The 14,302-nt window shown below is 41.0% G+C and overlaps 1 protein-coding gene across 2 annotated transcripts in view; it reads left to right on the top strand.

The window, feature by feature from the left end:
- Positions 1-14,302, top strand: part of LOC308113219 (acid-sensing ion channel 1-like) — a gene marked incomplete at its 3' end in the record, with an annotated part of 62,991 nt that overhangs the window by 8,585 nt on the left and 40,104 nt on the right. For both annotated transcript variants that reach the window (XM_080469283.1, XM_080469282.1), the window contains exon 2: positions 482-677. In XM_080469283.1, coding sequence (XP_080325409.1) covers positions 482-677 — 196 coding nt within the window. The remainder of the gene's footprint in view (positions 1-481; positions 678-14,302) is intronic.

Here is a 14,302-nt window from a genome sequence, read left to right as displayed (position 1 = left end):
GCTGGATTTAAAGTGCTGCTGTCGCCTGCAGCTGCTGCGCCGACAGTGAACGGACGGCCGGGTTTACGAGCTCGTACAGCTTCTGTCTGAACTTTATTATGTACTGTCCCATAAAGTGTTACACTCTGGTAATGCCTTTCATTTGAAAGCCCGTTAAATGCCACAGAAAAACCATCTTGTACATTTTTATCGTCTGTTTTCTGTCCCTTTTGATTCACTGTGGGCCTGTCTTATTTTTAGCTCTGCTTGAGCGGAGCAAAAGTTCACTGACAGCAGGATTCATAAACCTTCCTGAAGTGTGAGAACGTTGAAAGTAAGGGAAATTCACTTTTTAAATTTTTTTTTTATGATGGAAGCTTTTTCCCAGAGGGCGTGATTATTCATTGCGGGGATGTTTTATTCAAGCAGATTCATCAAACGACAGGACTTGAAATTTGCATTTGAAATGACGGAAACTTTTCTCGGGTCTCTTTTCTCGCAGGTACGAGATCAGGGACATTCACCTGGTGGAGGAGAGCGTTCTGGAGAGCCTCAAGGTCAAAGCCGACTTCCACAATTTCAAGCCGCGACCCTTCAACATGCGCGAGTTCTACGACCGCACCGGTCACGACATCAACGAGATGCTGCTGTCCTGCCACTTCCACGGCACCGAGTGCCGGCCGGAAGACTTCAAAGTGGTAAGAACGCTCTCTCCCTGGAAGGTCGGGTCCGAGGTTACCCGCCGGCCTCATTGTTGAAACAATCACCACTTTCTGACTCGGGTTTCACGTCATCAACCGAGCATCAAAAGTCAAATATTTCTGAACTCGAGGGAAAGGCGCTAAAAACAGAGTAAACATGAACATCTGGCGTCAGCCCCGTCCGTTGCTAAAGGCGAGCAAACCCTAAAATTGAATAAACATGTTGCTGTATCGAAGACACGCAAGTTTTTAAGCTGCCATATGCAATTAAAATCACTGCAGTTTTTTTTCCCCACCATCTACTCATAAAACTTGGCACTCAGACAGTTCAATTTCACAAAGCAAGCGTTCCATGTTTCTGCTGATTCAGGTCGTCCTGCACTCTTGAACCTTTCTCACTGACTGCAAGCCACCCATAACTGTAATCAGATTACATGTAACTTTTTTATGGAAATGCCAAACACACAATTCAAGAAATCTGTGCTTGGATTTGTTGGAGGAACAGTCCTTCATAGTAAATCTTTCAGTGTTGGAAAGTCGGATTATTTTATTTGGAAATGGTGCCACATTAGTCGGGAGCGTGCATTTGTTGGATGAGCAGCAGAGCCGAGTTTGTGGTTTGGGGCCATAAAATAATCTTTGAAAAAATAGAAACCCTGTACAAAAATAAAGCCAACAAAGAAATTATTTCACAATGTTTCAAAGTGTCAGCGGCTGCATTATTGTCCAGTTGCTGTTTCACATTAACTAATAGTACTGTAGTATGTGAATACTCTTATCGTTTTACATTTTCTAGTACTACTTCCTCCATTTATTTACATGTGTGTCCATATGCGTGTGTGGGTTTTCTTCAGCTGACTGCAGCTTTCTGCACTATGAGATGCTGCAAACTGAAAGTAGTTGGATACTTTGGAATTAAACTCTTTTCTTACTTTCAAACGTATTCATGAGCAAATATGAACTTACGGTCCCAGGTTGGGAAACACGTTTGCAACTGTAAATATAATCAGTTTTACATGTTTATACTTGTTCTTTATTATTTGCTCAATGTTTTTTAAAAACAAAAACCTTTTGTGTCGGGCATGATGTCGGAAGTGCTTTTGTTGCAGATGAAAAGGCTTTTTTATACAATAGGCGGTAAAAAAAATATAGTCATTTTCAGATCACAGAGTTCCTTTGGTCTGGTGTTTTAATAGTTTATGCACACAACAAACAGTGAAGTCACAGGGTTATGTATTTATAATGGAGTGGGTTAAACAGTGATGAACCCGCTGCTGCACAGAGCGAGTGTGACCTCAGAGTGAACTGAGAGAAAAGGCTTGTGGCTTTCTGACCTGAGAAACCAGCTGTGCTTTATTTACTTATTTATTTCTTTTTTCTTTCTGTGGATTTTTTTTGTTTGTTTTTTTTGCTTTGAATCGAAACCTTTTCCTGTGGAGATTTGTCACAGCGGTTGTGTGGGCACGCGGGTCTTTCTCCTCCCATATTCACGCTCCCATGACCGATTCTTCTTATTCCTAATGTGTGATGACGGGTTCGCTGGTGTCAGCCTGCGTGTGAAATATGTCCACAGTCTGTGCCCATTTTCATTCACTATCAAACACAAGTTCTTTGCATTTTATCTATTTTACTCAGCTCCCCGTGGATTCATGTGGACGTTTACGTCTTCCTCTTCATCTTTTCAGTGCCATTATTTCAATTCTTTTCTGCTTCCAAACAAGAGAGGGGGCGGCATTGTGTGCAAGGTGGTGCTTTGAAACTGAGCCCTCGTGGAGAAAGGATGTGGAATAATGCAGAGGAGCTAGTGAAGGAAATGTGTTCAAGCAGTCCGCTGACATTATAAACAGTATGTCCGACTGACTGATGCAGAAGTAAGTTTCCCCTGCGGCACAGAGGAGGAGCTGCCTGGCTGTAATGTCTCGGCTATAAAACCTGGCTGCCGCTCCTGCTGCACCTGAACACTGCAGCCAATAATCACTGGCATCTAGCGTGGATTTTAATGTAGAGCTGAGCTTCAGTCAATCCAGGCAGTGATCTCACTGGATTAAGTTTAGTGGGAGTTATCCCCCCCAATCCACAGTTTTAATATTTCACGTTTTAATGGAGGAAATTACTGCTTTATATCTGCATTTACCATATCTTAGCTTTTGGTATAGATATTTTATACAGTTAAACTGACATGAATATCTATGATATACGTTGATAGGCAATATGTGCATTAACTTGAGTATGTAGTATTTTTTAATTCAGTACAATTTAGGCCATGTAACTATAGTTATACTATAGTTTATTACTATTTTCACTTCTAATGCTCAGTGACAGCTGAATGTATTATTGGAGAAAGCATGATGCACAAACATCCTGATCATAAGTGATTCCACAAAGTCAATTGTTTGACTTGTGTTTGGCTCCAACAAGAAGAATGTATCTTAATTGAATATATGTGACTGTATTTGTAGTTGAGTACAGATTTTTAGAACTGATTTTATCCCTGAATATTACACATGGCTGGTTGCATGGTGTTGAAGTGGTGGAGCGCTGTCACCTTAAGTGTAACATTTGCATGTTCTTCCTGCACTGGTTGGTTTATTTCTGGTCCTCTTGTATTCCAACCAATGTTTGCTATGTATTGTTCACTCTAACTCCTTCAATGGAAGATGGATGGGTATTATTCTTTAACATGTGTGTACCACAGAGTATTTCTGGTTTCATACCTTCACCTCACCTGCAGGTGCTTTGACTGAGGCCAAAGAGATTGTCGAGAGGAACCCATAACACACATTTATACACAGTGACACCAAAGAAGATCCCGACACGCTCCCGCTCACTGCAGCAGCAGCAGCACTGAAGTGTCTTTGAAGTGATATTTCTGCTTATGTACAATTTAGCTATTTTCCCTGCTCTACCAGCGGAGGGAAAACCACTGGGTGCCTTTTTTATGTCCCTGTGTGCAGCTTGAAGCAGCGAGATTAGAGTCATTTATCAGACGTGTCTGGTAACGAGACCCAAGTCTGATCTATTCTCATTTCCTTTATTTCCTCTTGGCATATCTTTAAATTCAAACTTCAGGTCGTGTTTTTCTTGTGATCAGTTTTGCGAGCTCTGAGTGGTGAAAGCCCTGCTTGCATTAGGGAGTGGCTACGGGACTGGATCAGCCAAAGGTTTCTGAGGTGTCCTTACCCATGATTGTTTGTTTTCTGTTGGCTGAAAACTCATGGAGACCCTGCCTGGCTCCTAAACCTTTGAGCACAGAGAGACTGTGAAAACCTTCAAAGGAACAGCCTGAAGGCTTTTACACACATTTCTGTGAGGATTCTTTTATAAGTCCACATATTGCCGTGTTTTTCCCAGAAACAGTGTGCTGTGCAGCATAATGAGGCAAGTGTTTTGCACTGTCACCTCAGAGAACAAAGATCCCAATTTGAGTCCGAGCCAGGACCAATGTAAGGAATGTGTCGTGTGCATTTGTACCTTTTGACGCATCAGGTACAGTCTTGACCTTGAGCGTGGGGAACTGAAGCCCTGTTGCAGCAGGAGGAGCATCCCGATCACTGTGTAAGAGATTGAATAACCTACCTATTGAATAGACATTTACTCCCCTTTCTTCGTGTCTGTTAGGTTAATTGATGACTTTAAAATGGTCGTCTATGTGAATGTGTGTGTGGGAGGCTGATTTAAATTTTATGTGACAATTCCGACAAGGCCTCTAGAAATCGCACACACACTTGTGTTTAAACCTTCATATTGTATCTCTGTGAGAAAACGTCGACAGACAGTGGACATTGTTGTGACGACATCTCTGGAACACAGCTCCACATGTGCATGATCGCAATGATGACTTTAACTCTGGACTAGTTATTGTTTTACGATTACATGTCAGTGTGCAATTGGTGTGACAGGTGAAATTGATGCATCACAGTACCTGCAGGTTGCAGCAGAGACCTACACTGCTCATTTAAAAATATGAATTCATCTTCTGAGAGTCCGCTGGTTCACACCTACTTTCAAAATGTCGTATTGAGGCTTCATGTTCGTCCCGTGCATACTGTATGTGGGCTTCCTTTCGGCGATCAAGTTTCCTCCTATAACCAAAGATATGCTTGTTGGCTAATTGATTATTTTAAACCTGTTGTGATGGTCTAAGGCAGGGGTGTCAAACTCAGATCCTCGTGGGCCGCAGCCCTGCACGTTTTCAATGTCTCCCTCCCCTGAATGTCCTGATGGTTCATCATCACATTCAGCACAAAGCCAGATAACGAGCTGCTCATTGCAATCAGCTGTGTTGAAGCTGGGAGACATGCAAAACGTGCAGGGCTGCGGCCCTCGAGGCCTGGAGTTCGACACGTGTGGTCTAAGGGTCTGTTCAGGGTACAAATTAGAAAAATTGGATTATTCTGCATGTTCATACCTCAAACAAGCAGATTAATTATTGAAAGAAGTCGTGATGCCAGAAGCATTTTGGATTTCCCTTCTCAGATGAGGTGATAGCAGAAGATCCTCTTCTCTGCTGGAGCTTCAACCATGCGCTCAAGCATCCATACTCCGCTTCATCTAACTGAGGGGCGAGTTCACTGGAGCTGAGCTGAGCTGACAATGAGCGAAGGGAGGGTTCACCCTGGAGAGGTCAACAGTCCATCACAGGACAAACACAGAGAGACACACAGTCACACACACTCACTTTCATACCGATAAATAATGGTCACCAGTTGTCCTCATATTGTTGCATATTGCTTAGTACTGTGGGAGGAAACCCAGGAAAAACTCCGTTGGGAGAACATGCAAACGCCATAGAAAGTCCTGAGCGTGCCAAACCCATCAGTGTTAAAGCAGTGACATTAAATCTTCTGTTGCCTTAATTCTGAGACATTTCTGCTTCGACCACTGTAAGATTGTTACGTTTCGGCTCTCTATTCATTGATTTAATCAGCAATTTATTTAAAAAAAAAAATTGGTCAAGCAGCCAAAATCAACAGAAACATGCCATTTCTGACTGCCTTGATGTTGTACATGACCTAACTGTAGGTGAAACAGCCCGTGAGGTTTCACCTTTTTTACCTCATGTGCAGGTAAAAAACTGAAAGAGAAAGAGAATGAATGAATGAATAAAACTTAGACAAACACTCTTTTTTTAAAAATGTCTTTTGCTCAAATCTATTCATTTCAAAAATGTACTTTTAATTGTCAAAAAAACACATTTTATTTATTTTTTTGAACTCAAAGCCTCCCATGGATCGTTCGTATTTGAGACACAATAACATCATCATACAGACACTGGCCACATCCTGTGTTTGGTCCGTGCTGCCTTGACACACCAATCCAACAGTGGCAGAGATCAAAAACCACCGTTGTTCGGAGCACACCACAGCTCAGAGGGCAGCTTTTAACATTTTGACAAATGGACCACTCTCACAGCGTAATCACACCAGAGCTCATTTTAATTGTACCGTGGCTGACAAGTGTGAATACACCCTGAGTGTTGAGTTAGCAGGAGAGCTCAGAAGATTAGAAGTTAAGGTCCCTCTCTCGGTTTCTAACTAAATTGGCTCTGCAGAGGTCACTCATTACTGCTACTCATATGCAACATGAGGGCGGAAATTATAACTAAAGACCTGCATGCCGCGTTTCATACAAAATATACATTTCTATTCTTATTTGAATTAATTCTCTACTTCCACACTTTAGACCATTACTTGTACTGTTGGCGAATGTTATTTTTCACTCTGCATCATTTTTACTGTTTTATTTTATCTCATGCCAGTGAGTAACGAGGGACGCTGAAACTTCCCTGCATCAGTTATTAAGAGATAAAGCAAAGTGATACCACTGCACAGCCATGAGGGTTCAGTGGAGTAGCATTGGATATTTCTTTGCGCAGGCGTTCGTTTTTCTTAGATACAAAGCTGTGTGAAATGTTCCTCCACAACACGTAGAGCTAAAATGGAGATATATTTGATCAGTGTAATTAGTAACTGTGATACAACGCACTACATGTACACTGTAGTCAGAGGTATTTTGAGCTATTTTGAGCTCATACAAATGTCATGATTGACCTTTTTCACAGCAGAAGTTGTGAATTATTACAGCGGCGAAGACACAGGTGTAAATAATACAATTAATGATGGCTGAATTCCATTTAGCTGCCTCAGTTTCAGGGCCCTGCTGGCTCGCTGTCACGCTGTTATGGCTAACTGGGGCACTTGAATAGAAAGAAGCCATCGCTGATATTGTTTGTAACACCTGAGCTTTTCCTTCTTTGACAAGTAGAAATTTCTGCCGTGAAATAAAGCCTGTTAAGATTACAAAGGCTGAGATCGCCTCTTGACATGCCGTCGGGTTTCACGCGGGAATACTGCAAAGCCTCGAATGGGTTTGTTCTCCTTGCAGTAAGAAAGGAAAAGGTTTATTTACCAAAACTGTCCTGGGAAATGCGAGGTGTAGACGGTGGTTATGTGGCGCTTTAATGATGCAGCAGTTGTTGTGCGGAGCAGAGCGCCCTTCTCTTTTCACCAAAACGTTGCATCAGGACTTTTCCTTGATAGGATTGGAGACAGCCTGCTGGTCTTTAGCACATGCTCCCAGAAATCTGATTAGTTCTGCCTCAATAATTCATTACACACACACACACACACACACACACACACACACACACACACACACACACACACACACACACACACACACACACACACAGTATCCAAGTCACACATACTATCACTTGTCTAACCCTATAGCTTTAACTTAATTTAACCGCAAACTGACCGTAGAATATTTCCACCTAAACATCATGAGTTTCATGAACATGGTGAAATGGTGATATACCATTACATATCCTTATGCTCAGTTAGAACTAGATTTTGTGTAACTCACCAACATTGTTTGGGTGATTTTAATCTATCTTTGTTTTTGTAAATGTGTCAAATCCATTTTTGTTCAGACGCCACATACGGGATAGTGGTGATCTCGTGAGCATGTGTCAGACTCAAAAGACTTGAAAACCTCATGTTCTTTGTTGAGTGACTCACATTATTGTGTACCATCACCAGTCTTCACCTGCAGAATTGAATCATTCCCTTCAAGCGGTTGGACCATGTTCATAGTTGTTTGCTGTGTTTCTTCAACTCAGTCCTCAAGCATCTTATTGTCCTTTTCTATGTTTTCTTCTAATTCAGGCTGGATAATTGATGTAGCAGTTAATCTAAGAGGCTGGTGAATCTCAGCTTGTGTCCAGTGTCCTGTCTCCACCGTGCTTACTGTGATAGAGCGATTTCTCCATCTTTGAAGTGCTGCTGAGGAAATTACATCCGGCCCGAACATAGTGGCAGCAGTGAGGTGTTTCCCCTGGAGAGGTTTAAGGCCTTTATTTCTCTCCTCTTAACTTCCTTTTGGTATCTACATCACCGCACTGCTCCAGAAAACTGCAAAATGCACTTCCTTTGAAGATTGTCTTTGATGCATTGCATTGTTAATCTTTTCATTGTTTCATTGCAAAGTGCACGATGAATAAGGAAAGAGGTATATCCCCACTGACTCCTCTTTGTGAGAGGATCAAACGAAGAAAGGAGGCTGATAGGAAACAGTTTCGAGCCGCTTGCCATGAGAATACAGATTCGGGCCTGAATTGACAGGTTTTTCTTCTTCTCAAAGAAATAATTTGATCATGTATCATGTGGAAAACAAAAGAATAACTATGCATTTGTTAGAGGCCTCCGGGGGAGAGATTTTTCAAATGATGCTGCATATCAAAAGTTGATAATACCTATCATCACCTGTCAGAGAAGCAGCCGTTCAGTTCTCATAGTGCTCTTCTGCCATGTGTTTTTTTCCCCCCTTGTTGTCATGGTTCCATCACTGTCATTGACGGAGAAAAACTAATTAAATCAAATAGTTTAATGGTCCTGTCGACCAATTGGAGAACTGTAACTTACTGTTGCATCTGTGTGCAGAAAGAAAACGGTGACTCCCTTCCTCAGTTTCTTTCCTTTGTACAGAGGGTCTGAATCATGAAATGCAAAGCAAAATGCAACTGGAAAGACGTTGCTCATGCAACTGTTGCTAAACGTAATGAACGATGGACACGAAGCCCATTAAATTGCACGTGTTGCAATTACTCTCGTTTTTGTCTTAGCCTTTCTTTTGTGATGACACTGCTTCGTGGTTACTTTACATTGAGTAGCATTGCTGTGAGAGATTAGCTGAGCTGTCAGAGTTTCGTGGATCATTTTAATGGCTGATTCGCTCATTAATTTCAGATGAAGTTACATCAGTTACTTGGAAGTTAATCACTGCCTATTAAAGGCTGATATTTTTAACTGCACTCAGTCCCTTGAGAATAACAGCACGTCTAACCGTCATGCAGCGCTTGTCAGCAAAGAGACAGATTAATGAACATATGATAACTTTAAGAAGAAGCTGCAAAACCGCTGAGATAATAACAGGAGCCAACTGATCTTACAAAGGTGGCTTGGTAGAAAATGTTTTCTTGATCGTTAAAGAAATTTCTGATGTGTCTATCTTTTGGTAACAGCTATTGTGTGAAAAGGTATTATAAGTTGTTATGATCAGTCACAAACATGCGCGCTGCTAAACTTATTGCTGTCAGGTAGAGACTGGTCTCCCAGTTGTCTCTACAAAATTGGAAAAACAACTAGTTTGGAAAGTGGAATGCGTCAATTGGCACATGAATACAGCGACAGAAGAAAAGGCAAAATGAACAGAATTAGAGATAATTGGTAGAAAAAGCAGATCTGCGCTTAATGAAATGTAATTATCAAAATATAGAACAAGTGGCAACATGGCTAAAACAAAATAAACCAAATGATGACAGTTTTCGAGGGGGAAAAGTTTCTTAAAACTAAAACAAAAACTTACATGGCTGGTGGAAATGTTTTTGATTACATTTCAGGGCTTGTATCTGAAAACCGTGAGCTCCCCTTTCACGGTTTGTATACATCTCAGTTTGAACTTTTTCCGCTTCAGAGTAAACGACAGCTCCCGAGAGGAGAATTAGACACTGGGTTTATTTGAACTTGCTGTCATAAAAAGTGTTCAACTTCAATTGATCCAATTTAAAGGAGGATTCACTTTGCGAGGTTGTTTTTATCGCCACAAATTGTTCTTTTGAGAGTTAAAATTGGAGTTCAATTAAAGTATGAAACCAGTACTTGCCCAACCAGAATTATAATTGCCCAACTTTTTTTTTTTAATACATTTTGTGTCCATATTTGCTTAGTACTGACTGATGAAGTTTTTGATTATTATTATTAATATTATTCACAGAAATACTGTTAACAGAGGATAAATGAGCAGTCATAGTCCATCCATTTTAAGTTACGTTGATACAATTCATAAAAAAAAAAAAAATTGTAGCCTTAAATGGACTTGTTTAAGGATTATATTATATTGTAAGATCAATAACATTTTGAAGCCAGAGCCATGAAAAGAACTGCCATACGATCATCTGCAATACAGCTAATTGTCATTTTACTACTCTTTTGTACACAGGTTTAAAAATAATATTCAATATAAGAAGCAGAGACATCAGAAGTTCTCTCTGGAAGCTGTTTTCTGTCTTCATTTTTCATGATATTCCTCATTAACCAATAAGTGTACAGGGAGCAATCAGGCTCATGTGGAAATGTATTGCGCTCCTTCACGTAAAGCAACACATTGAGGAGCGGATAAATGCTCCAGCGGTTATTGCGACGTTATCGAAAGCACCCAGAGCTCCTCAGCAGTTGAGGAGAATCATCACCGCTAATTGGACTCGGAGGTATTTCTGGATCAGACAGTAAACTGTGCTCCTTAAAAAAAAAAAAAAAAACGCTCACCACTGAACTCCAGAGAGAGAGAGAGAACAGAGTGAGAGTCCCACTCCGTCGAGCACCTCTCTTGGTCTGATGCTCGGCCCTTTTTGTTCGTCAAATTCAGGCTTTGACAGCTCCAACCCGGGGAATAGATGTGTGTTTGTGAGCTCCCAGTGCACCGCCGCCGTGACAGTTGCGCTATAATTTCTCTGCTCTGATCGCTGCTGTCGTGTCTCAAGAAGGCAACATGCATTTGTAGATTTTTACAGACAAAATGTGAGACATGCTGTGCCTGAGAGAAGAGAAAGAGGCAGAGTGGGGGTATGTGAATCACTGAACTTTCTACATTTCAACATTCACAAGCTGTGCAGCTGAAGCTGAAGAGAGCCTGTTTAAGAAATACATGCATATAAAAGTTTAAGAATGATTTCTTTTTCTTTTCGCCAGCCCTCGATAAATTCTGTATGTCTTAATTGCATTACTGACGCTCGCTTCCCAAAGCATCAACGTTTAAGGAGCAGTGGACGCTCACAGCTGTGCAGTGCAGCATAAATAAAGTAACTTCGACCATGACTAAAGACGTTGGGGGAAAAAAATAAAAAGTTTAAGATTTATGTTGATGAATTACATTTCTTATGCTGGCTTTCAGGAAGTCCATTTTCAAAGTGAGCTTTTATGAACTGAAGTGAGTGGTCTGCTCTAGAAAACGCCTCCTTATTTATACCAGATACACGTTGTTTATGGTGTGTCTTCATTTACGCTATAATAAATGTTGATTCTTGGTCTCAAAACCAAGTTTCTTAAAAAATCCTTACACGTTCTTGTTTCATTTAACAGAAATGCTGCATCACAGTTTTTTAAGTACACTTTCTCGTCTCATCATATTCACAGCATGAAAAAAAAAGTATATATATGGTCAGAATGATCAAGTAGGGTTGTTGTCATATTAGCTCATGTGTTGTGGTTAAAAGTCATGTTGTGTCCTTTTACTTATACATACCGTTTCCAGTGTTCACGGTCCCGCTTCATGTTCTTTCCCATAAACCTTGTTCTGTCTGATTCCCATGCCCTGTCTGACTGTTATTTGTACAACAACCTTGTCTCTCAGTGTTCCAGGTACAGTATCATCATGATTTATGTACAGTATCCCAGATTCCCCTCCATTCTACAAGCCATGTATCTGTGTGCAGTGAAGAGCTGGAGCTGTGTTTTTATGTTTGCCTCTTCGGTGCCATGTCCTTTAGTCAGATGAGATTCATATTTCTGTTCCATCTTCACATTTCATAAAATGGTTGGTGTTGCTTTCCATCTATTTACATTTCATCGTGTGCACCTCTTGCTCCGTGCAGTTTTATTTCTCTCTTGATTGTTCTCACCTGCATTTTGCCTCCCCCAATTCCTTCTGTGTGTGATTACGTAGGGTCTGTCATCCTTTCTGTGCCAGCTCATTGCTCTCATTCTGCTTGTCACCGTGTGTGAAGCAGTTCATCCATCAGTGTTTGTTTCAGCCAAGGCGAGCTTCATATTCCAAGAATTTCTTTTAAAATGTTCTATATGAGTAAATTCCAATTACCATTTTGTGATCGACAGATGCTGAGCCAATTTCCCAAAACACAATGCTAATTAATGGAACAGAACAGAAATGTGAGAATCAAAAGTTTTTCAAAACAATTCAGACAAATATACAGCAATGATTTGTCATTGATGATATTTATATATATATATATATATATATATATATATATATATATATATATATATATATATATATATATATATATATAAAATTATTTAAGCAATTAATTAAGGACATGAAGTAGTTGAAGGTTTGTAGTTGTAGTTTGCTTTTCTCAGGTTGGGTTCAGTGAGTCATGTTTTAAACTGTGCTGGCATAAACTGCAACGACTTGCTGTGTATGAGGTAGAAAATCCAAAATGTCTGAAACACCATGAAACTAATATAAGTAATATGAGTAACCCTATTCATTAAATCCTCAAAGAGCTGCGATTTGTTCAAGTATAAGCACCAAAAGAATTTGTTTAGGTTCAAGTAAAGACCCTGGTGTTGATTAAAGTCACTATTTTCCGATGCAACTTGTGAACAAATGTTGACATTTAAGTGCTTGTGACACCTAAAGCCAGATTTTTTCAATGGAAATCCTTTATATTACACATCCATTGTAATAAAAATGCTTTTCTTTTGCAATATATGCAGTATACGTATGCATTGTCAACTTTGTAGGTGGAGAAATCAGCTCAGGTGGATTCTGACCTCATAGAAAAAGTCATAATCGGTCTTTTCTCCAGCTGTAAAGCAAGTGACTAGTCACAGTTGTGCAATGCAGCAGATGTAAAGTGACTTCCACCATAGATAAAGATATTAAAATGGTTAAAGATTTTTCACAAGCTGGATTCAGGATTCAGCAAGTGGATTTTCAAACTGTGTTGGCGTGAACTGAGTCCAATGGATATCTGGAAGGTAAGGGGTCTGAAGAGTCTGGAACCTTTTGGGAAATAGCAAAATGAAGTCTCTGTGGATGGATTAGAGCAGACAAACCCGCCGCTGCGCTCGGCTGAAATTTCGAATACAGTTTCATTTCCGGGCGGTGCCGCTGCATGTTCTCATCTGACTTGCTGCTGTAAACACATTCAGTGTGTTTTCATGTCTGATTACTTGCTTGAGTGCTCTAACACTCCTGTAGCGATGGTCTTAAGCCTCAACCTGAAACCACTAAAAGCAACCCCGGGGGTGACAATGAGCTCAGGTTTCTCTGACAGCTACAGCCCTGCCGAGAGCTGGAGGAGAACCAAAATCTTGGAGGGGGTGCGGCCCATCTCTCCCTTGGCAAGAAAACATTCTGGCTTGCATTTCCTCGGGGTTTTGTGGCTTGAAGCGACAGATGTGAAGCACCGCCACCACCCACAATGTGCAGCCAGCTTGTGGGTCACCACAGTTGCTCTCCACCTCCTGGCTCCTGAAGCTGTCACGTGGTCCGGTGCTGAGCCTGCAAAGTTATGTCACCTCTCGGTCTCAGTGTTTGTCCTCATCTTTCACCCCCTCTTCCTCCCTTCTTAGACAGTTTTGTGCATGGCTCTTTCTTCTGAGCTGCAGCGCAGTGCATTCCTCATATCTACCCCCACGGGCATGACAATCCTCATTATGTTTTCATGCCATGCTATCTCCTCTACTTTCCCTCATTCCTATGCCCTTCCTTTTGTTCTCTTTGCTCCTAAGACATCCCCTTTGACTCCCCACTTTCAAGAGCCAAGAAACAAAAAAGAAAACATCCTGACAAGAGGACACAGCTGGGAATATTAAGTGCAGGAAATTCTTTCTTGGATGTATTCCCACATCGCCACACCAGCACGGTCATGAACATACAAACACTCTTAGAGGGGATTAAACTTAATATTTGGCCCACGGTGCTGATCAAGGGGTATTTAATGCTGACCGGCTCCAAAGACTGATTGAGGAGCAGAGTAACCACATTACCCAGATCGGCAGGTAAATGCTCAGGGCTCATAAAAGAGTGTAATCCTGTACGCAGAAGCCATCTGTCAGCAGCGGAGGCTGCCCAACCCAACAGGAGAACTGGAGTGCAACTTTTATTGCGCATATTTTAAAACAAGAAGTTAATAAACCGTGCCCACATCCCTGCAGATCAAACCAGCGTAAATCATCATGCATACAGCTCCAACACTGTGTTAAATTACAAGTCTGCCAGCCTGCCGCGTGTCACTTTAGATATATTATGAAACCTCAGACAAGGTGGAGACCTCATTAGTCAATTTTCCATTCAAATGGAAATTATAAATATGA

This window comes from Lipophrys pholis, assembly GCF_963383615.2.
Source record: "Lipophrys pholis genome assembly, chromosome: 8".
NCBI lineage: Eukaryota > Metazoa > Chordata > Actinopteri > Blenniiformes > Blenniidae > Lipophrys > Lipophrys pholis.
Note: the sequence above shows the minus strand (reverse complement) of the source record. Positions and strands in the feature narration are given on the sequence as shown.